General features: G+C 50.9%; 1 protein-coding gene across 5 annotated transcripts in view; it reads left to right on the forward strand.

Moving 5' to 3' along the window:
• Positions 1-25,258, forward strand: part of C4H1orf94 (chromosome 4 C1orf94 homolog) — a 41,064-nt gene that overhangs the window by 9,824 nt on the left and 5,982 nt on the right. For 3 of the 5 annotated variants that reach the window (XM_027615066.2, XM_027615056.2, XM_027615036.2), the window contains 5 exons: positions 11,625-12,310; positions 15,188-15,451; positions 16,508-16,683; positions 21,021-21,098; positions 24,679-24,875. In XM_027615066.2, coding sequence (XP_027470867.1) covers positions 11,625-12,310; positions 15,188-15,451; positions 16,508-16,683; positions 21,021-21,098; positions 24,679-24,875 — 1,401 coding nt within the window. Of the gene's footprint in view, positions 1-11,624; positions 12,311-15,187; positions 15,452-16,262; positions 16,355-16,507; positions 16,684-21,020; positions 21,099-24,678; positions 24,876-25,258 lie in introns of those variants that run through there. The other 2 variants (XM_027615045.2, XM_027615075.2) reach the window with 2 other exon arrangements.

Consider the following 25,258-nt stretch of genomic DNA (forward strand, 5'->3'; position numbering starts at 1 on the left):
CGTACTTTGGGGGTTAACGATGACAGATCCTCAGCTTTAAAAGGAACACAGCTTTGAGAAGGTGTTCCAAAGAAGCGCGAGAAGGAAGGAGACTGAGCTTTATGGAGTGAGCTGTAAGCGTATGCCAAGGACGTCGTAAAAAAATGGGCTCTACTCAGTGTGAAAGCCTTTGCTGAGAAGTGAGAGGAACGCGACGTCCAGGCTGGGCGTTGGGGCAGCTGAGGGATTTCACAGAGTTACCTCCTTTAACCCTGAGGGGTGTCACCATCCCCATGGTGCAGGTGACAAGACTGAGTTCCGGGGACGTCCCCCCCTCCACCCCTAGCCAGGCCCTGGGCGGTGAAGGGTCAGCAGGGCTCCCAGCCTGCAGCCCTGGGCTCTCCTTGGAGCTGCTAACATTTGCATAGCACTCCTTACAGTTTACCAAGTGCTTCACGTTCACCGGCTCACTTAATCCTCCCCACAGCCTGCAGGGTGGAGGAGGGGTGGGAGGCCGAGGCTTCTGAAGGCCCCCCGCCCCTCTGCCCCCCCAGATGTCCCAGCAGACAGAGCTCAGGGGGTTCCCAGGTACCTTTGGGACCCAGGTGCGCAGGCCCTGGGGTTGCAAGTGAATCTGCCGCTTCTCTCAGGTGCCCCCTCCACCCTAAACTCAGCCCGTCAGAGCTATCCATGGACAGAGTATCCGCCCTCCTCATTCCTTTCCTTCCTGCCGGTTTTCCACAAGCCTGTGGCAGTATATGTGTGTGTGTGTGTGGGGGGGGGTTGGTGTGTGTGTGTGTATATGGCTGTGGTATGTGTGTGTGTGCTTGGTTGTGGTGTGTGTGTGTGCACGGGTGTGGCGTGTGTGTCTGTGGCTCTGCTCTGTATGTGTGCGGTGTGTGTGCGGGGAGGGAGACCCGGGGCAGTTCAGTGAATTCTACATCTAGAGGAGAGGGAAGATAGAAGACACAAGGTAGCTTTGACCAAGATGGCTGTGTCCCTTCCTTCCATGTTGGGCAGGGCACCCTGGGTGCTGTGACGAATGCACCACAGGAACAGAAACTGGGTCTCTGCTCCTCATGCAGACAGGAAGACCCAGAAATGTCCACCAGCCTCGGTCAAGCAAGGGAGGGTGCTCACTAGGGATGGTGCCAGGCTGGACACCAGCGCGTCTGCCTCCAGGATGAAGGCCTCTCCTTGTCTGGGGCCCTTTGGATCTCCTGCCCACCCCCACTCACAGCCACTCACCTGCCCACCAAGTTCTGCCTTCTGCCGCCTCATCCTCTTAACTCCTGGCTGGCTCCTTGGCCTCTGGCCTCCTGTGCCCAAGGTCAGAGAAAGGAAGTGAATTGCAGGTCACCCCGTCAGAAAGGACAAGACCTGGGGGTCTTAGTGCAGGTCTCTGGACTGCAAAGGCCCTGTTCCTTCTCCCACTTCTGCCGTTTGGGGCAATGTAGGGCAGTGGCTACGGTAGAGGCTGGGAGCCATGTGGCCTTGGCTCCAACCCTGCTCTTGGGTGAACTTGAAGTTACCTTTTAGACTTCCTGAGCCTCAGTTTCCTCTTTCTAAATTGGGAATGAAGATGCTACCCATCCTTCCTAATTGCTGGGAGGACAAGCGCCGAGCATAATACCTGGCACCCAATAGACACAGCACAATTCATGGCTCAGGCCCTGGACCCTTCCTGTCACTCCTCTGGGCTGCTCCCTGGAGGAAAAATACCTATGCCTGGCAATTCCCTGCTGAAATCTTTCTAGTGGCTTCCCTGCACCTTTAGAATGAAATCCCCTTACATCACTTCGAGGCCTGGCTTGTAGTGCCTCCTGCCTTTATCGCTAATGTCACCTCACGTGACCCTGCCCTTAATGTGCCCCACGCCCTTGAGCACCAGTCCCACCAATACACTGAGCCCTTTCCCGCCTCATGGCCTTCATGTGTGCTATTCCCTGTGTCTGGAAAGTTCTTCCTTGCATTCTTTACCTGAATATGTTCTTCTCTCTTTTCTCCCCCGGCTTAAATGACACTTCCTCAAAAAGGCTTTTTTCATTCTCCCAGCCTAGGTGTATGCACCTAGTATTCTCCCACACAGCTTTTCACTCTTGGTTTTCAGAGCAATGTGGCCCAGGGGTTGAGAAGAGTAGCCTGTGAGCAAGATTGCCTCAGCTCATTCCCGTTGTTAACTCTCAATTCTGTGACCTTAGGAAAATGACCTGACTTCTCTGTCTCTTTGCTTCTTCATTTTTAAAAACTGGGAAAATTATCTCCGTGTTAGCTTTTGATCTATAACAAACCACCCCAAGGCTTGGTGACTCAAAACCACAACTATCTACTTAGCTCCCATTTCTGCGGTTCAGCAAGCTCGCCTGGGCTCAGCCGAGTGGTTCTTCTGGGAGACGCTGGGCCTGACCACACGTGACTCGTGTTCATCCACGTCTGCAGTCAGCTGGGTGTGGCGAGGGGTAGCCCAGGGACCTTGGGGTTTCCCTCCGTGGGCTGTGTCATCCTCTGGCAGGCTCTCCTGCGCTCGTGCCGGTGGAGGTGGCTAAGTCCCAAGACACACAAGGGTTGGGGCCCTAATGTCCAAGCACTTTATGAGTCTCTGCTTATTGTTCTTTTCTGAATGAAATATATTTTGTTTTTAATTCGGATTATATTTCTATTGAAATATAGCTGACATATAATATTATATTAGTTTCAGTTGTACAATGTAGGGATTCAACATTTATATACATTACAAAATGAGTACTGGATGTCTTGTCACCCTCTGTCACCAAGCAAAGTTATTATGGTAGAGTGTCATTGACTCTATTCCCTGTGCTGTACTTTACATCCCTGTGACTCATGTATTTTATAACTGAAAGTTTGTACCTCTTAATTCCCTTCACCTGTGTTGCCCATTCCTTCCTCCCCTCTGGCAACCACCAGTTTGTTCTTGGTATTTATGAGTCTGTTTCCATTTTGTTTTGGTTGTTCATTTGTTTTCTTTTTCAGATTTCAAATATAAGTGAAATCATACAGTATTTGTCTTTCTTCGTCTGCCTTATTCGACAGCATAATACTCTTTAGGCCCATCCATGTTGTCATAAATGGCAAGAATTTCATTCTTTTTGATGGCTGAGTAATATTTCTGTGTGTACGTGCACGTGTGTGTGTGTACCACATCTTTATTCATCTATTGATGGACACTTATGTTGCTTCCGTATCTTGGCTATTGTGAATGATGTTGCAGTGAACATAGGGGTGCATATATCTTTCCAAATTAGGGCTTTCATTTTCTTTGGGTAAGTACCCAGAAGTGGAATTACAGGGCTGTATGGTATTTTTATTTTTATTTCGTGAGGAGCCTCTATACTATTCTGCATAGTGGCTTTACCAATTTATATTCCCAGCAACGGTGCATGAGGGTCCCCTCTTCCCCATATCCTCGCCAATACTTGCTATTTTTTGTCTGCTCGATAGTAACCATTCTGACAGGTGTGAGGTGATAACCTCATTATGGTTTTGATTTGCATGTCCCTGATGATGAGCAATGTTGAGCATCTTTTCATGTGTCTGTTGGCCATCTGCATTCTTTGGAAAAGAGTCTATTTAGGTTCTCTGCCCATTTTTAATCAAATTATTGATTATTGTTTGGGGGGTTTTTTTGGTGTTGAGTTATATGAGTTCTTTGTAGATTTTGGATATTAGCCCTTTATCAGGGGGTTGCAAATATCTTCTCCCATTCAGTAGGTTGCCTTTTTGTTTTATTGGTTTCCTTCACTCTGTGAAAGCTTTTTAGTTCGAATGTAGTCCTAATTGTTTATTTTTGCTTTTGTTGCCCTTGCCTGAGGAGACAACCAAGAAAATACTGCTGACTGTTATCCAAGAGTTTACTGCCTGTTTTCTTTTAGGAGTTTTGTGGTTTCAGGTCTTACATGTAGGTCTTTAATTCATCTTGAGTTTATTTTTGTAGATGGTGTAAGAACATTGTCCAGTTTCGTTCTTCTGCATGTAGCTGTCCAGTTTTCCCACCAGCACTTATTGGAAGAGATTGTCTTTTCTCCATTGTACACTCCTGCTTCCTTTATGTAGATTAACTGACCATATAAGCATGAGTTTATTTCCGGGCTCTCTATCCTATTCCACTGATCTATGGGTCTACTTTAAAAGTGCCAGTGCCATACTGTTTTGGTTACTATAGCTTTGTGTAGTCTAGTTTGAAATCTGGGAGTGTGATACCTCCAGCTTTGTTCTTTTTTCTCAAGATTGCTCTGGCTGACTCTGGAAAACAGTATGGAGGTTCCTCAAAAAGTTGAAAATAGAGCCACCCCACGACCCAGCAATTTCACTACTGGGTATTTACCCCAAAGATACAAATGTAGAGATCCGAAGGGGTACATGCACCCTGATGTTTATAGCAGCAATGTCCACAATAGCCAAACTGTGGAAAGAACCAAGATGTCCATCGACAGATGAATAGATAAAGAAGAAGTAGTATATATACACAATGGAATATTATGCAGCCATCAAAAAAATGAAATCTTGCCATTTGCAACAACGTGGATGGAACCGGAGGGTATTGTGCTAAGCAAAATAAGTCAATCAGAGAAAGACAAATATCATGTGATCTCACTGATATGAGGCATTCTTAATCTCAGGAAACAAACTGAGGGTTGCTGGAGTGGTGGGGGGTGGGAGGGATGGGGTGGCTGGGTGATAGACATTGGGGAGGGTATGTGCTATGGTGAGCGCTGTGAATTGTGTAAGACTGTGGAATCACAGACCTGTACCTCTGAAACAAATAATACATTATATGTTAAAAAAAAAAAAGAAGATAGTAGGAAGGGAAAAATAAAGGGGGGAAATCGGAGGGGGGGATGAACCATGAGAGACTATGGACTCTGAGAAACAAACTGAGGGTTTTAGAGGGCAGGGGGGTGGGGGGATGGGTTAGCCTGATGATGGGTATTAAAGAGGGCACATTCTGCGTGGAGCACTGGGTGTTATACGCAAACAATGAATCATGGAACACTACATCAAAAACTAATGATGTAATGTATGGTGACTAACATAATAACAACAACAAAAAAAGATTGCTCTGGCTGTTTGGGGTCTTTTGTGGTTTCATATGAATTTTAGGATTATTTGTTCTAGTTATATGATAGTACTTTGATAAGAATTACACTGAATCTATAGATTGCTTTGGGTAGTATGGACATTTTAACAACATTAATTCTTCCAGTCATGAGCATGGTGTATCTTTCCATTCATTTGTGTCATCTTCAATTTCTTTCAGCAGTGTCTTAGAGTTTGCAGAGTACAGGTCTTTCATCTTCTTGGTTACATTTATTCCTAGGTATTTTTGCTTATTACTGAATCAAGATGTGTGGAAACTATCAAAGGGCCTGGACACAGGAAGGCCTGATAAAATGGGGGCTGTTACAGTGATCAGTCGACCACACTACCCCACTGGGGCTGTTGTGGGGAGTCAAAAATTTTTTCTTTTTAGATTTTATTTATTTATTTGAGAGAGAGAGAGACAGAGATAGTGAGACAGAGCACAAGTGGGGAGGAGAGGGAGAAGCAGGCTCCCCGAAGAGCAAGGAACCTGATGTGGGACTTGATCCCAGGACCCTGGGATCATGACCTGAGCCAGAGGCAGACGCTTAACCGACTGAGCCACCCCGGTGCCCTGTTGTGGGGATTCAAATGAGACTTTGGCATGGAAAGTACCTAACACAGCGCCTGGCCGGTTAGTTAGCTCTCCATAAGCACTTAACCTTCTTATTATTTTGTGACCCGGGACCTGAGGCTTAGACATGTTAGCCAGCTTGCATAAGGTATGGCCCCCTTAACCGAGGTGGGGGGGGTGTTGAGTCCACTCCTGACTCTTCCCAGGGAGTGAGCTCTTAGCCACTACTCTCTGCTTAGCTGTGTGGACAGGTAGAGAAGTCAGAACCTCACCCACGGTCATGAGGTCAGTCTGTGGAGGGACCATCACTCAGGCCCGGGTCCACATCAGACCTGGGGCCCTTCACCTGCTTCAGTCACAACCAGCCATGTTGCCCAGGTACCAGGCTTGGGCACCGTGTTTGTCGTTGGTCTGAAATGCCATGGTGGGAAGAAATATTTGTTTTGGGTGTCCTCTTGTAGCACTAACAATTCTCTGCTTGCATTTTTCTCTTGTCTGGCTCAGATGAATAGCAGTTTTCATCTTTGCTCTGTGTTATCATGTACACAGAACCGCTGTTGGGAGCTAACAGTGTGCTTGCTTAGTCATTATTCTGGGAAGGGGTGCCAACCAGTCAATAGCCTTTATTTTTCTTTGACTCTGTACATTGTGAATGCAGAAATCATGCACAGTGCTTGCATCCAGAGCCGCCACCAGACACCTGTCACTTCTGGAGGTGGGCAACGCAGATGTGGTGGCAGCTGCTGGGGTCACAGCACCAATCCCGACTTCTTCCTATGTCAGCGCCCGGGCGCTGGGTTAATAACCTTCCTGAATGATTCACTGTGATAGAGTCTGTGGCAGATTTTATGGTTTTTACCAGCTCAAAGGAGAAAGGAAATAGCATGGGAGAGGTGCCAGAATCGGCAAAACTTCTTAGGAAGAGAGAAGAAAAGATAGATTCCAGGAAATGCAGGGGAGCAGACTTGACATTGAACCCAGGGAAGTTGTGGGAAGAATGAAAAGTCTTCCTGGGTTCCCCAAAGTAGTTGCGGAGATCAGGCAGGCTTTGTGTGGGGTCTGGCATGGGAACCGCCGTGCAGAGGTGGGGAGTTCTTAGGACCGGGATAAGCAGGTGGTTTGTGTCATCTGACCAGCTTAGGAATGCCAGGCCAGACGCGGGGGCCAGAAAATGGAACCAAAGCCAGAGAGTTTGCAACCTGTGGAAGGAGTTGGGCAGTCTTTGGCAACAGAGCTCTTGATGTCAAGAGCTCCAAGAGATGGACAAGGGTAAAGATAAGTTCATGAGCTAGTTTCCTCATTGATTCAACAAATTCTCCCTGAGCTGGAATCAGATGCCAGGCACTGATCTAGACCCCGGAGCTCTGTGCTGAACAAGATACTGTCCCTGCCCTCAGGAAGGTTATGTTTTTGTGGGGAGTAAAGACATAAAAAAGATGCTGTGGATGGTGGTTGATACCATGAAGAAAATACACAGACTGATGGAGCACAGAGTGCCTACTGGGGCGGGGGGGGGGGGGCACTTTAAAAATGGGCAGGAAAGGCTACTTGGGGAGTAGGAAACATGAACAGAGGCCTGAATGATGAGAAGAAGCAGTCAGGGCATGATCTAGCATTCCACAGGAAATGCAAAGGCCCTGGGGCTGGAGTGAACTTGGCATGTAAAGGAATATTTTTAAGGCCAGAGTGGCTTGGATGAAGGAGGAGTTAAAGCAGGAAGGGGTGAATGGGCCACTTTGTATACTGCCTTGAAGGTCAGGAAGGAGTTTAAATTTTATCCTATATGTAATGAGAGTCCACATGAGGGTTTAAGCAGAGAAATGGATTGATCTGAGTTCTGAGAACATCCTAACTCTGCAGGCATACATTTTTCTAGAACAAACAAGAACAAATGAATCTTGTTTTCTTGGGGGGCTGGGGGACAGGTGGGGACACCCTTGATCAGGGACTTGTAACTGTGTGATGGATCTTGATTGCAGTGAGGTGTTTGATAAAGGCTGTCTTGGAGAAGAGGAGATGGGATGATAGTGACAGAATTGATTTATTCCCCTGAAGTGTTGATCCAGGATTACTGTCAGGCTGTGGGGAGGGTCTCCAGCAGTGTCTCCAAGGCTCGGCCCTGGACTCGTTCCCTTCAACATTTCTATCCATAAATTGGCAGAAGACCCAGGAGACATGCTCGTCAGACATGCAGCTGACATGGAGCTGTCAGGGACAGCTAATGCCATGGATGACAGACTCAGGATTCACCGTGATGATCCTCCACAGGCTGGAGAGACGGAATGAAACCAGCAATAGCCCCGACTGCACTTGGGTTGGGGAACAGAGCTCAGCCATGGAGCAAGGGGTCCTTGCTGGGTAGCTATCCCTGGAAAGGAAGCCGGGTGGGGTAGGAGGAGGTCGTGAAGGCAGCCAAACCCACCCGCATCCCCACACTTTCTAGGTGACAAGGTCCTTGGCCTCTTTCAGGCTCATTTTTCCCCATCTGTAAAGTGGGGATGCTGCTGTCTATTGCCCAGGAGTGTGGAGAGGATGAAATTCAAGCATGTGTAGGGATGCCTGGCTTCCTGTCTGGCCTGTACTGGGTTTGTGACTGATGCAAGGGAAATAGGAGTTTGTGGAGGCTGGCCCGAGGGAGGGCTGGGGGCCCGGGGACAGCCTTTCAGGGGTACATGGGGGGCCCAGAGCCAGAGCGGGCCCTGCATTCTTGGCACTGCGCTGCCCCTGCCTGCTGGGAATGCCAGCTTCCTAAGAGGCCCCGACTGCTGTAATGTGCCAGAGGAGTAAGAATAGGGGTTCACGAGATGCCCTTCAACAGACGAATGGATAAAGGTGATGTGGTCTGTATATACAATGGAATGTTACTCAGCCATCAGAAAGGATGAATACCCACCATTTGCATCGACATGGATGGAACTAGAGGGGATTATGCTAAGTGAAATAAGTCAAGCAGAGAAAGACAATTATCATCCTATGGTTTCACTCATATGTAGAACATAAGGGATAGAGCAGAGGACCACAGGGGAAGGGAGGGAAAACTGAACGGGAAGAAATCAGAGAGGGAGACAAACCATGAGAGACTCTGGACTCTGGGAAACAAACTGAGGGTTCTAGAGGGAGGGGGTGGGAGGTGGGGTGACTGGGTGATGGGTATTAAGGAGGGCACGTGATCTGATGAGCACTGGGTGCTACATGCAACTAATGAATCATTGAACTCTACAAGAACTTATGATGTACTATATGTTGGCTAACTGAACATAATGAAAAAAACAAAAACAAAGGACAGGGGTTGAGCCTCATCTTCTGCCTGTGTCCGAGGTTGGGGAGGGGCAGGTGGGTGCTCTCAGGTGCTAAGAAGGGACCATCTGTGGGTGGTTTTTGATACAGGGACCCTAGGGTCCTGAGGGTATTTTAGAATCTGCTTTGACTTCTCTTTGGAGTTTGTACTTGAGACGATTCAAGTGGTGAGACTTTTCCTATGTGTATCTATTATGTCACATTTTTATTTAAAAACGCACGCACCCAGCCAAAAGTAGAACCAATAGTACGTGATGAACCCACATACCTATCAATCACACAGTTTTAGTGATGGTCAACGCATGGCCATTTTGTTTCATTATGCCCCCATCTTCCCTCCACCCCTACTGGATTAAGTTTAAAGAATATCTTAGACATAATTTTATCTACCTCTAAGAGATAGGGACTCATTTTTTTTTGTTCAGTATAAACCACAATAACATTATCACAATGTTTTAAAATTGATATAATTGTAGTAGGTCTTTCTAAAAAAATATCTATTGGTGTATAGCTTGCTTTGCAAGTCTTTTTTTTTTTTTTGTAGAAGGGTGAGTCAAAAACTGATCCTTCAAATGTCTGGTTTCTGTAACTCGAGATTCACCTGTTCCCTTTGAGGATGATGATGAAGAGGAAGAAGGGGGGTCTCTTTATTCTGATTGTTCGCAGGGACACAGCCGTGAGAGTGGGTCCTATTTATAGCTGAAGTCTAGACATGGGACGGAGGAAAGGAAGGGAATGGGAGAGGGCAGGGAGGAGGGGGAAGAGGGAGAAGAGAGAATGGAAGGAACGAGAAAGCCAGAGTGGAAGATGGCCCCGTCTCCCTGCAGCTATGCCACCCTCCGGAGCTCCCAGCCGACACGTGCCGAGCTCGCACCCGGATCACCTCCCCACGTTCTCACCCCGGTGTCACACCCGTGGTTCAGGTGTCATGCCCAGGCTACAGGGGAGGCCCTGCGGTTCCAGGGTCTGACATGAAATAGGCAGTAGTGCCTGATGGAGACCCTGGTCTGCTTGGCTGGAGTCTGCTTTCTCCTGGCCCCTCTCTGCTTCTAAGTCTGCTGAGGCCACCTGTGGGGCTGGTGACCAGGAGGCACGCCGGCTCAGTTGGTATAGTGACATGCTCTTCCCTATGTTTCCCAAGGGCCCTGGCCACCCACCTCCTTTCCCAGGACCCCCTGGGCCTCACGAGGACCCAGCAACTAAGGGGGTAACGCCTGGCGCAGCTGGAAGCCCCTGGGACTGTCGCGTGTGCCCATTCTGAGTGGTTGTCCAGTACAGTGACTTTTTCCCTGGCTCAGCGTGTGGGGGTCTTGACGTATGAGTCGTTTTGTGCCCGCGCTGGTGTGTGCATCAAACACACTCACAAGTGTGTGCATTTGTTCTTGTGCACGCATGAGGCTGTATGTGCTCAAACACAAAGAGCATTACGAGGAAGGCACATCCCTACTGGCAGGATTCATGGTCACTGCTCGAGGGAGTCGCTGAGCCCTGGGGAGGGTCTGTCAGAGTAGGAGTGTGCACCAGGCCTCCCCCCACGGTAAAACGCCACTCGTGGGCACTTTCATCTTCCCCCCTGCCCCTTCTTCATTGTCTTCACCAGCCTCCCCCAGGGGCATTGAGCAGTTTCCAGAATGCTCTTTGTAGACCACCGCATCCACTTTTTATGGGAGCCCGTCAAATATGGAGAGCAGGTGATTTTAAGCTAGGTCACCACAGTCCTTCTGGTGGTGCCAGGGAGGAAGGTGCCCCCTTGCCAAGGATGCCAGGCCGGCAGGATTGTCATCCTCTCCCACACCTGGAAAGAGCCAGCAAGCAGCAGCCTGGAGTCTGTGCGCCCAGTCGGCCCCATTGGGCTGGTGTTGACCATCAAGCGTCCAGCTGGGGCCCAGGATTGGAGGTGCAGGTAGAGGCCAGTGTGTGGGTGCAGGGAGATTCTTGGGAATCAGTGCAGTCCCCAAGCTACTGCTCCTGCTCCCAGGAAGGGGGGCTTAGTCCAGAGGCCGTGATCTGGTCAGAGGGCTGTGCCAGCCACGGGGGGAAACGCAGGTATCCACCCACGGGGCCACAATGTGGACTCCAGGATCCAGCCAGGCTGTCACACCTTGGATCGCCCTTACCAACTGTGCCAGACCCTGTCCAGAGCTTTGCACATGTCTGTTATTCTTGTTGACCAGATGAGGAGACAGGACACAGAGATGCTGAGCAACCTGCCCACAGTCACAGTGGGGAAGTGAGGGAGCCAGGGCATGAGTCCAGCTGTCTAATCCCAGGGCTCAGCCCCAGCACTCTGGCCTCCATGCTCAGAGCTGTTTACTCACTCCCGGCCCTGATGTGGCTGGTCTTTCATTGCTTCAGGTCCTGGGCACAACCGAACAGGGAGGGATGGACTGAAATTAAGGCTCAGCTCATTCAGCAAGATGGAGTATCTGGAGAAGACTCCGATTCCCGATTCCCAGACCTGTGCTCTTGGTCCTGGTCCTGCTGGCCTGGCATAGAAACGTCTTGGGAATCCACTGTTTGTCCATTTTCTCTCTTGAGAAAGCAGTAGGTTTCTCTTACCTGGAGATGTGTTCTCTCCATCCCCTCTCCCTGGGGCCTGGGGCCTGCCACAGAGCCCCCAACCTCCACCCCGCCGAGTAAGCTGGTACCAAAGCCCCTCTTTCTGACCTGTTTGCAGAGCTCTGGAGCTCAGCCGTGACAAAGATGAGATCTCCCTGTTGGTGGAGCAGGAGTTCTTGAGCCTGACCAAAGAGCACTTCATCTTAGTCACAGAGAGCTTGGGGGAGCTGGACACACCCGGCGTTTCCCCCGAGGGGCCCAGACAGCCGGCTCCCTGCCTCCTCGCCCCTCCTCCTGTGGCAAACAGCAGTGAGTACCCCGGAACCACCATCATTGCCGCCGACACACTTCTGGAGCCGAAGGTGGCCGTGTCCGTGATCAGCAGCCGGCAGGACTGCGACTCTGTCATGTCTACAGTCACGGGCATTCTGCGTGCTGCCAAGGTCAAGAGTGTCAAGGGGACAGAGGATGGGGGCCACATCCTGGGTGCCTCCAACTCGGAAATCAATAAGCTCCTGGCCCAGTTCCCACTGAAGTCCACAGAGGCAACCAAGTTTCCTGACAACAAGATGGTGCTGGAGGAGATGAGGGTCATCAAGGACTTCCTGCAGAACAGCATGTTCAGCGGCCTGGGCTCCAGGGAACCCACGGAGCTGGGCCCCTTCCTCTTGCTGCCGCCCCCGTGTCCCGCACCTCCTGACAAGCTCCCTGAGCTCCCTGCTCAGAAGAAGCAGCTCCCGGTGTTTGCCAAGATCTGCTCCAAGCCCGAGGCCGACTCCGCCATGGAGGGGCACCTCTTAATGGGTGAGTGGTGGCTGGGAGCAAGGCTAGTGAGTGGGCCTGCAGGGAGGGACCTACCAGAAAGCCAATCAGGGCTGCAGCAGGGGCGTGCAGCATCTTTAGCAGAGTAGGACAGGGTGGTCTCTCTGATGTGTTGCAGTCCCCAAGTGCAGGCTGTTTTCAGCACTTACAGGCCCCCTCTGCTGGATGCCCATGTATGGGGATATGGCTTATGTAAGCGAACACAGTGGCCTGTATCCCAACGCACTTTGAGAAGAGATATAGGCACATGTGGTACCTGGCTCATGTTTTGAATCCAGGTATCCAGAGCACATTGAAGGAAGCGTTTACCCCAGCTGAAACTGCAGCATGGGGACTTTAAGCTGGATGGGAGGAGAGAAATATGATTAGCAGCTGGGGTCATCTGGCTTCCGATGGAGGCACCTGTTCTGACCCCGACGACTGGTCCTCACTCCTGGGCCTGGGGGTGAACGTGCAAACTCTCCACGTGCCGTTCAGACTGTTGGCCTGGACTTGTTCCCTGGGACTCCTGAGCCTTAGAACAGTGCATTTCCACCTGCTAACTGAGGAGTCCATACCCTTTCCCAAAAGCCCAGCCACCTCCCAAGTTCCCCTCACCACACCTCCAGGTTCTGCCTGATGTGCCTGTTCTGATCCAGCCACGCAGACTGGACGGTTCCAAGGCAGAGGCATTTGCCTACAGTCAGCAGTCTTTAGGAGAGTTGATCATACATCAACCAAAAGAAAAATCACCCCCAGGCTGTGAGCATGGATGGATAACTGAGACGCTATGTTGGGACGGCACAAATCCATCTCCTTAATAAAAGAGGTGCATGTTCTGTGTTCTGGAACATTGTGGGAAGGCCGAGGAATCAGAGCTGGGGACAGCAACCTGGACTCTGGGTCCTGGGAAGTCCTCTGGGACCCAGTGGGCTTTTTGGGAGCTGTGTGTGTAAGGGCTGAGCCCTGCCCAGAGGGTGGGACTTTCCTGCCACTGCTTTCTCCAGGAAGGATGCCTGAGAGCTCTCTGAGGGATGGGGCTGCAGGCTTGGAGGTGGCCCTGTCCCACCCACCTGCCCCACTGTGTGTGTTTGTCGCTGTGTATCGATGTGTGGGCAAAGGTGTGCCAAAGGAAATTTTATAGGTCTAGGTGTGTTAGAGAAAATGTGGGTGTGGGTGCATCTGAGTGTGTCTGTGTGTATGTGTCTGTGTGTATCCATCTTGTGTGCATCGTTGCGCACATGTAAGTGGGGCAGAGGAACGACAGGCAAGAACGTGTGTGTGTGTGTCTGTGTACCCAGACGTTGGAAGAGGAAGCTTTGAAGTTGAGTGAGTGGCACGCGTGTTCAAGGCAATGGGAGGTATGTGAGAGACTGCAGGTGTGTGGGTCTCTGGGGAAAGGGCTATTATTAGTGGGTACTGTTATTTCAGCACACTGGCTGGGGGCTAAACTTGGCAACCAGAGAAACTCTTGGAAGAGACTCTAGGGACATGTTTTGCTAAAAATGTCATTTTCTTCTAAATTGGCTCAGGCTAGAGCACTCTTTCCTTCGCTGGGATGGTGCTAGGAGGGCAGGCCCAGTCTTGTCCAGACTCAGCCACAAGACCGCTGGGCTGCAGTGAGGGCACACGCTGGAGGGATCAGATCCATTCCCAACAGGTGACACTAGGCACAGGTCCTCTGGTCCAGCCGCTACAGGAATGATCCGAGGTGCTTGCTGTGCGTCCAGCGCGATTTCCCAGCCAAGCTCCGTGGAGACCTGCAAAGTCTCCAGGCTGGGAAAGGAGTGAAGAGTGTGGCTTCAACCAGACAGTGTCTTAAAAACAAACAAACCCACATATATACAATTTCGCCCATAGTTAATTTTGTTTGAAGAACGAGTCCCTTTGCTTAAAGGGAAATCTAGGTGAAAAATCACTGCTGTGGAGGGTATTGGGATGGTCCAGGCAGCGCCCTCACACCAGGGGACCACTCCGTCTGTTTGCAGAGAGACCCAGGCCTGGCTCCCACTGCACGCACTGAGGGGACATGCACTCGCCGTGTCTCTCTGATGCCCACACCCGCTGCGCCATCTCCCCGTACTCCTGGATGGAAGGCCTCCCGGAAGGCCCACTTCCTTCTGGAAAGCCTCTGACAGTCTCCGATAGAAGCCGTCTCAGCCACCCTCTTCTCCCACTGTGTCCCTCTGTCACCTCACGGTCCCCATCTGCCTTGTCCTGGAGCTATTTCTGGGTCTGTCTCTCTCTCCCTCCTTGTTGTGAGCTCCTGCAGGGCTGAGTCTGGCTCTGACTCATCAGTGTCCTCAGTACTCAGGTCAGGGCCTGGCGCTGACAAATGGGCTGGATCACCCATGAGCAACAAAGCAGGAGTAGAGTCCACGGTGAGGGGCCGGACCTCAGCTAGGCCACGTGTTCTATAAGAACACAAGCCTCCCCCACGGAGCCAGGGTGGCGGGGCTGAAAGCAGCTCTGTATCCCAAGCTTGGTGTTGTGGATGGATAGAGGGAAGGGAGAAACAAAAAGAGGGAGAGAGGAAAGAAAAAAGGTAGAAAGGAAAGAAAGGGAGAGAAGAAAAGAAAGGTAATTGGAAGGAAAGAAGTTTGGATGGAAGGAAGGGAGGATGGATGGATGGATGGATGCATGGATGGATGGATGGACCCATGTACGCATGCATGAGAGGGGAAGGCTGCAGTGGGCAGTGGTCCATGAAGGTGTCAGGGAGAAGACTGGGACCGGCTTGGGCTGGGAGGAAGACCCCAGAGTGGTTTGAGCCCCAGGTGTGTGCTAGGGAGGACCTGTTGCTTTGTCCACAAGACAGTGCTCCCTGCATCCAGCACGTGGCTTCCCAAAGCCATTGACTCAGTTTCCCTCCTGCTGTAGAATGGAACTCTGGTGCCAAGGAGCCGACCAAGGGTCGTCGAGAGAGCCTCTTTCTCAGTCAGTGGCCCCAGAGCCGGAAGGACACGTGTGGTGAGGAAGGGTGCAGTGACCCAGTGGGCTCCATCTCCATGGCCCTACCAGCCAAGAAGCCTGCGTGGCCAGCCAAGAAGAACCTGCTCTATGAGTTTCTTGGGGCCGCCAAAAACCCAAGCGCGCAGCTAAAGCTTCGCAGCAAAGTGGAGGTGGATGCGCTGGAGCTGAAACGTAAGCTGACCTTGCCCCGGGGGAGTCTGTAGAGGAAGGGGTTCCAGAAACTCTCAATAGGCCTATGATGGCTCTGCCGCCAAATGGCTGCCTCGTCCACGTGCAAGTCACTGGCTTTCTCTGGGCGTCAGTTTTTAAACTCATAAAATGGGAGAAATGACTCTCTCCCATGTCCCTTATCAGGAGTACAACTGCTAGAGAAATACAGGTGAATTTCAGGGTACCGGGGGTGTCATGAGTGGTCAGTTTGAATACAGCCCCGAGCCAGCATACATCGCATCCGCTCAAGTTGCTCAAGCCAAAGAAAAATCCATGCTTCAGATTATTTCTACCCTGAGATTATTCATGTCCCTGCTTTCTCTCCCTACAACTGTTTCAGCCAAACCTCCTTTGTCCAAAAAGATGCCCCTAAGGGGAAGTTGAGGTCCCATCTTGGACTCTGGAAGCACAGGACATTTACCAGAGGGAGAGAACCTGGGATTCATATCCTAGAACAACCCAACCAGATCTCATTCATTCAGACTAATTTGGGGTCATACCGTGTCAATTATATAATGTTGAAGATTTTTTTAAAAAATGATGCCAGTGTAGATACAACAACCTGGGTAGGGTCCTCAGTGTCGCCAAGTATAGGTCCTCCGGGGCTGCTTTAAATAATTTGGTAAGAATGAATGCCAACGGCATAGCAATTGTTGGTATAAAACTGGATTTTTGTAAAGCACTGAAAAGCATTTGGTTTTCTACATAGGTGAACTGTAGCCCTAGCATCCTGGTTTATTGTTTTCTCTTGCTAAACTACCTCCTTTACTAGTGAATGATGGAGAAAGAACTCTAAGCCAGACCATGCTGGGATGCACACCTCTTCCAAATTGGCCAGGTGTGTGCTAACGATGTTTTCCTGTAGTTGGAAAGTCACCCACACTTTGAAGAACCGTCTTGGAGCTTAAAGGACCTGACATCTGAGAACATGAATCCCGGGGTAGACATGGTGCTAAGGGTGTGCTGGCCTCTTCCTCCTCAATCACTGAAACACTCTACCTCTCCTGTGGCTCACAGTTAACCCACCTGTGACGGCGGCCGACAAGAGCAACCTCAAATACACAGGGAATGTTTTCACCCCACGCTTTGCTACAGCCTTGACCTCAGCCACCCCGAACCAGCCGCTCTGGCTCAACCTGAACTATCCACCCCCGCCCGTGTTCACAAATCACTCCACCTTCGCACAGTACCAGGTGAGTGAGTGGGTCCCGGGCCTGGCTCCCCAGGTTCCAGCCACGGAGAAGTGGTGGTTTGCAGGGAGCCTAATTCATAATGAGGCCTTAGACTTGCTATTTTCTTCACTGTGGCCACATCAGACCAACTACTTGGCACACACACACACACACACACACACACACACAGACAAACACAAACACACTCTTAAATTTTCCATTGTCCAAAATCCAGCTCACTCTGTGTTATGTATCTGCTTTGCTAGTGTTGGCCGGTGAAGTGCTCGGGCTCCCAGCAGAGGATGAGGGCATAGTCCTTGTTTCCCACCCACATGCTATGACTTCCTTTAGAGTTAGATGACATGTGTCCTAGAGTACTTGGGACAGTTCCGGTTTTGGTCTCTTGTCCCAGCATTATTAAAAGCACCCCTTTTTCACTCTCAAGTGTCCTGGTGTGGATGCCAAACTATATGGCCACCTTATTTAAACAACATCTGAGTAGTCTCAGCTTGTACCAGCTCAGGTGGCCTGGCACACATTCGCGGTCTTGGGCTCCTAACCTAAAGGGAATTAGTGACCAGACACAAAGGGATGGTGTAACTTGAGGAGCAGGGCTGGAAATTTTACTCACGGAACTTATTTATGCAGGAAAATGTAGTTTCTTTAGTTTGTCTATTTAAGTCAATCTCCTTTAAGAGCTGTCACCCACTGGGCAGAAGGAGGAAAAAAAAAATCAAATCAATGTCCAGTCTGGTTTAAACCTTAGTCTAATTCAACAACTTCAACAGTCCCTTTAGGTAGTGCTCAGTTTCTCCAGGAAAGGTGCTCAGCATCTGAGATTTCTTAGTCTTCTGGTCCCTGCCCTAGCTCCTCTCCAGAATGGCACGTAGCTATATGGGCAAGACACACCAACTCGTACACCCAGGTCCTTGGGGGCCTGCTGCCCCCGGCTGGCCCAGCAAAGCATGGAGAAGGCACACAGAGAAGACAATACACCTGCAAATCATCTTGTCCGGTCTCTGTGCATTTCCTCCTTTACAACAGAGCGGCAAGCCTTAGGGCTTAGGTGTCCCCTGCGCAGAAGGTGGATCTTCTCTACACCACACAGAGCCTCTGTGAGCTGGACCGCCACACTTCGCCCCAGAAGCTTAAACAGAAGCTCACAGAGTTTAGCAAAGTCTCTGTCTTTCTCTCTGATGTTTTGTTTTCAAGGCTTTTTGTTTGTTTGCTAAAGAGGACAAGTGCCCATCCCCTCCCCCTGCAGGATGGAGAGCCTTGGGCTGGGGCTGTCACGAAGCGTGATGGAGGGGGAGGCCAGCGTGCATCAGTCCTGTATCTGTCTCGTCCTTACCCAGGTCTTGAGCGAAGTGCCCTGTTCGCACCCTTATCCATTCACCAACGTCTTCTCTAGTACTCCTCACCCTGGCATTTTTGTGTTTGCTCCTTCACTATTCAGTCCTTTATTCATCTACTCACCACCATGTTCATTTTTATTTATGTGTTTACTCGTTCATTTAAGTAATTTAAAAACCTTTGCTCCACCCTGACCACAGGCCGAGTATCGGCCAGGCGAGGGCTTTCAAAGATGACTGAGACGCTCAGAGTCCAGCACACGTCAGGCACAAATCGGAGACCTGCACTTTGTGCACCCCACCTCTGAAAGAGAAGCAGCTGCATAATTTTATGCAGTGTAAACCGATTCACTCTAAGTGCACTTGGAACTCAGTGTATAAAGTGGATGCATGCTGGCTTGCGTTATAAAGAGCGGAAAGATAATAGCTCCTTGCTATGTCAACTGCTTCTGGCTTGACTTTTTGGAGGGAGTGAGATTCGACCATATTATCTGAGCACGAAGGTCCTTTGTTTTCAGAGATGCTGGTGTTTGCAGCGCACGGCTGCCTCTAAGGCTTCCTGGCCTTGGCTGGAGAAACTGACCCTCCCAGGGAACGACGGAGAACAGGGCAATTTACCTTCTCGAAGCTTCCTATGATTTCATAATGCCATCTAGCTTTGAGACGGCTCATCAAGGGGCCTGACGTAATGAAAAGAATGCAGGTTTTGGAACTGGCAGACTTGCATTTAAAGAAATCTGCTGCTTAAAGCTGTGTGGTTCTGGGCAAGCTAAAGTTAGCTAAAGGCTCTGAGCCCTCCTTCCCTCACTCGTGAAATGGGCTCATAAAAATTAGCAGCAGCGGCACGGCCTGTACTTGACTCGGTTGTAAGTTTAATTGAGTCCATGGGTGAGAAAGGGCTTTGAAAAGTCTAAAGTACGATACAGATGTTGGTTTTTATTATTATTCAGCCCTGATCTTCCTAGGAAAGAGGGTCAGGGAGCTGCACAGACCTTGAGGAGACAGAGAGGAGAAACAGGGAACGGTCTATCCTAGTCTCTTTTCTTGCACGGTATTAGGAATAAAGATGAGGTCCCAAATCCAATTTACTCAGAGCTCCACTGTGGAGCGATGCAGAGCCATGGAAAACTAAGTCCGCAGCACCCAGGAGATCTGGAGGCTCCTGGGCTGCTTGGCATAAAGGAACTCTGTTCCCAGTTAAGGAGGGAAGGTAGAAAGGGGCCGTGACCTCAAGCAAAGAAGAATGAATGTTGTGATTGTGATTGCTTGTGATTTTACAGAATTGCAGAATTGCAATTTGAACAACTAGGAATGTCCTCAAAGTCGGCGAGTGTGTTACTCATACTGATGCATGTGGTACTGTCTCCTGAAAATCCATCCATGACGGAGCAGGGACAGGTGGCTGTTTGCCTTCCACAGGCCCCAGGGGCAGCCCAGCCCAGGCGTGGGGAGGACGGTGGCCTGGGGTAGCTGGCCGTGTGCCGCAGAGCCTAGGCTGATGGGGAGGGAGAGGGGCACGCAGAACCTGGCCTCCGAGCTCGCCGTGCACTAGGCCAGGGAGGCCCCATCTGTCTGACTGCTCTGTTGAGGTTCAGGCCATGGCAGGGGGTGCACAGACCAGGCCGTGGTCATGGCCGTGAGTGGGGTTGCCCCGGGGCTACAGGGCTTGGAGAAAAGGGGAGCAGGTGCTCCTGTTGCAGGTGAAGGGGCTGGTGGAAGTGGGAGCAGCCCGACCGCATTCTCTGTCAGTCGCCCGGGAACACAGAGCCGGGGGAGGTTCTAGAGGATGCGTACACTTGGGGACCTGGTAGGTGGGGCCCCATATCACGGATTCTGCAGCCTTTGATGAGGAGCCCATGGGCGCTGAGGAAGTCATCAAGGGCACAGTGTCAGCCATCAACACTTTGATCATTGGCACAAACTGAGTCCAGAATGGGGGCACCATCTTGGGGTTTGGAATCTTCTGGAAAGACATACTGGCCTGAGGGGTGCTTTGAGCTGTGTCTTAGGAGATAACTCTGAATTGGCAGGTAGAGGCAGTCTGAGCCCGGAGGGGCTACGATCTGACCCCACCCCCAGAAGCTGGTTGTGTGTGTGTGTGTGTGTGTGTGTGTGTGTGTGTGTGCGGGTGCGCGTGTACCCGGGCGCCCAAGGCTGCCCCAGACGGAGTTCTGAATAAAGGTTCTACTTCCCATTTGGCTGAACTGCCTGACCACCTCTTCAAGGTGGGGGAGCAGTGAGAGATGCTGCAAATAGCTAACATTCGCAGAATCCTTACTACGTTCTGGGCTCTGTTCTAAGCCCTTTAGATGCACTAACTCATTTATCTTCCTGCCAATCCTCATCATAAGGTGCAGACACAGGTGTATGTGTGGGCACATAGACACACAGCAGCAGAGACCCAAACGAATTCTCCGAAACACACAGCTGAGGACACAAATGGAAGCACACGTGTTGATGTGCTTAAATAAACATGGATACAAACCAACACACACACACACAGACACACACACACACAGAGATGCACATCGATACCTCAGGTCTTGGGGCAGGAATGGAGTTTGGGGAAAGGCACTTAAGAAAAGGGTAAAGATAGCAACAAAGATAATTTGGCTGCCGTCACAGGTCTTCCCAGTTTGAGCACATGTTATAGACAAGGGAAAAGAGGCTCAGAGAAGTGAAGTGACTTTCCCAAGGTCACACAGCCACTGAAGGAGTAGATCTGGGATTCAAGAGGCAATCAGGTCCCTCAAGGTTTTACCTGAAATACTCCCCGGAAAGGCTATGAATCCTGCTCAGCAGGGGCTTCCTGTGCGGTGTGAGTTGCGCTTGCTCAGCCTGATGGCTGCCCAGGCAACGGGTGGGTCTGGCCAGCAGCGTGGTGGGCCGGACTCCAGCAGGCTGGCAATCCAGGCATTGTGAGCGGGAAGCTGGGCGGAGCAGCTGCTGCTCTCTGGCAGGGAGCCCTTTGCCCCACCATGCTGAGCCTGCCCCTTCTCCCTGCAGGGCCAGTACCCACAGTGCGCAGCCAGGATGCCCTATCAGCAGGCCCTGCACCCCAAGCTGGGCTGTTACTCCCGACAGGTGAGCAGACAACCTCCTCCCCTCGATCCCAGCTCCACGAAGGCCTTCAGGTCAGAAGGACATTGGCTTCCTCATCCTGGTCCAGCAGGACACTGGCCAGACTTTCTGGCCCGCCCTTGGCCCTAGAGAACAGACATGAAGGCCAACATGCACGTGGAAAGAAACCCGTGTCCCCAGGTGCTAAATGCTGGCACCTCCATGGCCCTTGCTGCGTTGCAGCCCCTCTCTAAGGGCTTTACCTGAATGAACTTCACGGCCACCCTGTGGAATAGGTTAGGGATGGAGAAACTGAGGCACAGAGAGATTCAATAACGTGTGCAAGGTCCCAAGGTTAGCACACCAGTTAGCTTTTGCTGTGGCAACAGACAGCCTCAATATCTCAGAGATTTTCAACAATAAATGCTGAGTTTTCCTTCACAGGTCTATGGGTTGGTGGAGCTGGGCTGGGATTGGGTTCAAGCCTGTTTCATGAGTCTCCCCTTTGGGGACCATGGTGACGATGCAGTAGCTTTGGCTCCTGCCGCGGTGGATGACGGGAGTGCGGGAAGGGTGAGCAGAAACACCCACTGCTTCTGAGAACCTCAGCTTGGAGCTAGCACATGGCCATGTGCACCCACCTTCCACTGGCCAAGGAAAATCACATGGTTTTGCCTGGCATCGGTGGGGCTGGGGAGTCATCTCCTTCCGTGTCAGTTTGTCAGTTAAAATCTAAGACATCCAGTTAGACTCCAGGTAGTTGGTGAGTAAAGTCTTGGTATAAGGAAGCCCCAAATATTGCATGGGCCCTAGTTATATTAAAAAATGATTTGCTGTTTACCTGAAGTTCAAACCGAACTGTAGGTCTTTTTGTTCGTTCGTGTGCTAAATCTGGCACCCCCACTTCCCTGGGTAGGCCAGGAGTGGATATCTGCTTGAAGACTACACGATGGCAGAATTGGGGTCAGACCTTGGGCAGCCTAGCTTCAGAGTCCATGCTGCCAATGACCATGGCTTACTGCCTCTTGTACACAAAATAAAGCAGCAGAGACAGATACGCACTCACAGAGACACAAAGGAAGATGTAGGTACATGCATGCTGCTAAGCTGCACACACATGTGTATCCAGAGATATTGAAAGTCTTGGGGAAGACATGGGGGTGTGAGGGGAGATACTGACACTGCACTGCGTCCCCAGGCTGGTCTTGCCCCGTTCACACACAGGTGGACAGACCCCACACTCAGACTCACACTCCTTGGCCTCTTTTCTGCCCCCCGCCCCCAGGGAGCAAACTGTACTTCCGACCTGAAGTATGCTGGAATGTTCCAGAGGGTAGAGAAGAGCCCATAGGTATAGGCTACTTTTTTACATGGGCCAGAGCTGCTTTTCTAGCAGTAGGGGCTCTGCATCCTCAAGAAGAATAGAGATGAGAGAGAGTCTGGCTCACGGGATCTCCACCAGTCACCCCCACCCCACAAACAGCAATGCATCCATCTAGCCCCAGAGGGAGCATGTTGAGACCACCTCATGTATGTGCGTGTATCTGAAAAAGTAATAGAAGAACATGGTACAAAATAAAAAAACCTCAGAGGCAGTCGCTGTTGCTGGTTCCTTCAGTCTCTTTCCAGTGACACCTATTTATACAAACATTTTATACAAATGTGGCTTTCTGGGCACACTGATCTATCATTACTTTTGTCAGTAAAGTGTATCCTGGAGGTGGTTCCCGAGCAGCATACACAGCTGTTTTATGGTGTTTACCGTTTACACGTAGTTAGGGACACATTCCCTAAAGAAGGCTTGCATGAGCTCTAGGACCTGCATCTCCTCTTTCTTGTCAGTCCCCTCCCAGGTCTGGGGCCTCTGCCGGCCCCCTACCTCCAAGAAAACCAGGGGGATTTTCGGCTCTTTCTGCGTCTGTCCTGGAGGGAGGTGCCTTCCTGGGTTCTCTCTGTGAGCTCTGGGCTCTTTTGGACCTTTAACTCATCATTGTGGGGTTTGGGGGCCCATGCCCAGCATCACCAGGTCCTACCTTTCCCCTGGGGGAGACATGGGGAGGGCCCGGAGGAAGGGGCTCGGGCTTCTAGAGGGAACAGGTGTAGAGGTGCCATAAAGGGGCACAGGCACCAGGCTTACACCTTGGGGGTTCCGACTGCAATTCAGACACTTGGAGCACTTACTGTGCAAGGTTAACTTCTCTGAACCTCATTTCCTCATCTCTAGAATGGGAAGAGTGGTGGTCTGCCTCACAAGCTGTTTGGAGTTTAAATGAGAAAATCCATAGGAAGGGCCTGGCCTGCCCTAAGCTCTCAATAAGCCCTAGCTTTTGTGATTTTTTTTTTAATTAGATAAGGACATGCAGGGTGAGAGAGGGCTGTCAGTGTGCTGAATCCCTGCACACCTCAGACCCCAGACTCTTGCTTTTAAAGAGGAAGCCCAGAAGTTTCCCCAGTTTTGACGGAAACTCCCATCAGCATCCAGGAGGATGGATGTCGGCTCCATACAAAAGAGGGTTTTCTGACATTTGGAGCTGTCAGTGGTAGAATACAGTGCCTGAAATGTAATGAGCTCCCCATCAGTTTGGGTATTCAAGAAGGCACTTAGTGGCCTGTTTTTTCTTCTCTCCTCTTCCTCTTTCTTTCTTTCTTGCATTCATTCATTTAGCATGTTAATTGAGCAGCTACTGTGTGCCAGGCACTGTCTTGGGGCTGCGAAGATATCAGTAGATAAGACAGACGGGATCCTTGGTCCGTCAAGGGCCAGATAGCGGCACCCCAGGTTCTTGGTGGGAGTCGGACCTGGGTAGTGTCCAAAACCCCACTGAGTTCCTGATTTTCCCTGAGCTGAATCTCTTTGCCCTTTCCTGCCCTTTCTCCTAGACTCACTGTACAATACTGTAACCACTAGCAGCCACGTGTGGCTTCTTACATTTAAATCAATTAAAATTAAGTAAAAGGTACAATTCAGTTCCTCATTCACAGCAGTCACTGTTCGAGTGGTCGGCCAATAGCCACGGGGGGCTGGCGGCTGCCCCAGCGGGCGGTGCAGGCACAGGACAGCCCCGTCACCGGGCACGGCATTTCCACTGAGCTGGGCTGTCTTGGACTTGGAGTCTGTTGAGATCCTGAGGTAGAAGCCAGGGACGTATAAATCTCAACAGCTTTTTTTTTTTTTTTTTTTTTTTTTTGAGGTAGTAAAAGGCTTAAAAATGAACAAGGACTTTGGGATGGTTATTGACGGAGGAAGAAGTAGGGAGGCAGGGCCAGGAATGGAAATAAAATTTATTTGCTATTTGTTATGCACCAGGCTCTTTGCTTTTATCAACTGACTCAGTCTCCATACAGTGAAGGGAGTGTTTGCCCATTCTACAGACGAGGAAACCGAGGCTCAGATAAATTAAGTATCTTGCCAGTCAGATACAGAAGCTGAGTCCTGGGCTTTTGCCATCCCAACACGGTGCCGTCTATACACTCACAGCGACTGAAGGGCACAGGGCCTGAGGGGGGGTGCTGGGATTGGGGTTGGGCTTAGAGCCAGGAACTGTAAGGTTTGCAAGCAGTGGGCTCTGTTGGACCCAGTCCCTCTCTCATCTCTGACCTGCAGGTGACGCCGTACAATCCACAGCAGATGGGACAGCAGATTTTCCGCTCTTCCTACACGCCCCTGCTGAGCTACATCCCCTTCGTCCAGCCCAACTATCCATACCCTCAGAGGACACCTCCAAAGCTGTCCACCAATCCCCGAGACCCTTCCCCCATGGCAGGAGATGGGCCACAGCACCTGGTCCCCCAGGCGTACGGGTGAGTCCTCAACCCACACAGGAAGTCCACCCTGTATCCAGAAAGCTGCCGAGGAGGGGAGGGGGCATGCTGGGAGAGCCTCCCTGATGTGTTCTTGGTACATAAGCTCCGTGGCTGAAGGGGGGAGGGGCCCTGTGCCTGTCGGGGGGCTCTGTGGGTCCTGGATGGACCTGGTATGGACGGGAGGCTGGTCCAGGATTTGCTGGGCCGCTGTTGTAGGCCCATGATGGGGCTGGGGCCCCACAGTCCGGCTGCAGAAACGTAGCTGCCCCGTTGGCAGTGGACGACGGATACATTGTCTTTAGCCGGTGGCAGGTGGCGGAGCATGACACATCTGCCTTTACCCGTTTGCATGGTTTACAACAGGACACGGCCAGGTAATC

The sequence above is a fragment of the Zalophus californianus genome, chromosome 4, assembly GCF_009762305.2.
Source record: "Zalophus californianus isolate mZalCal1 chromosome 4, mZalCal1.pri.v2, whole genome shotgun sequence".
Lineage (NCBI taxonomy): Eukaryota > Metazoa > Chordata > Mammalia > Carnivora > Otariidae > Zalophus > Zalophus californianus.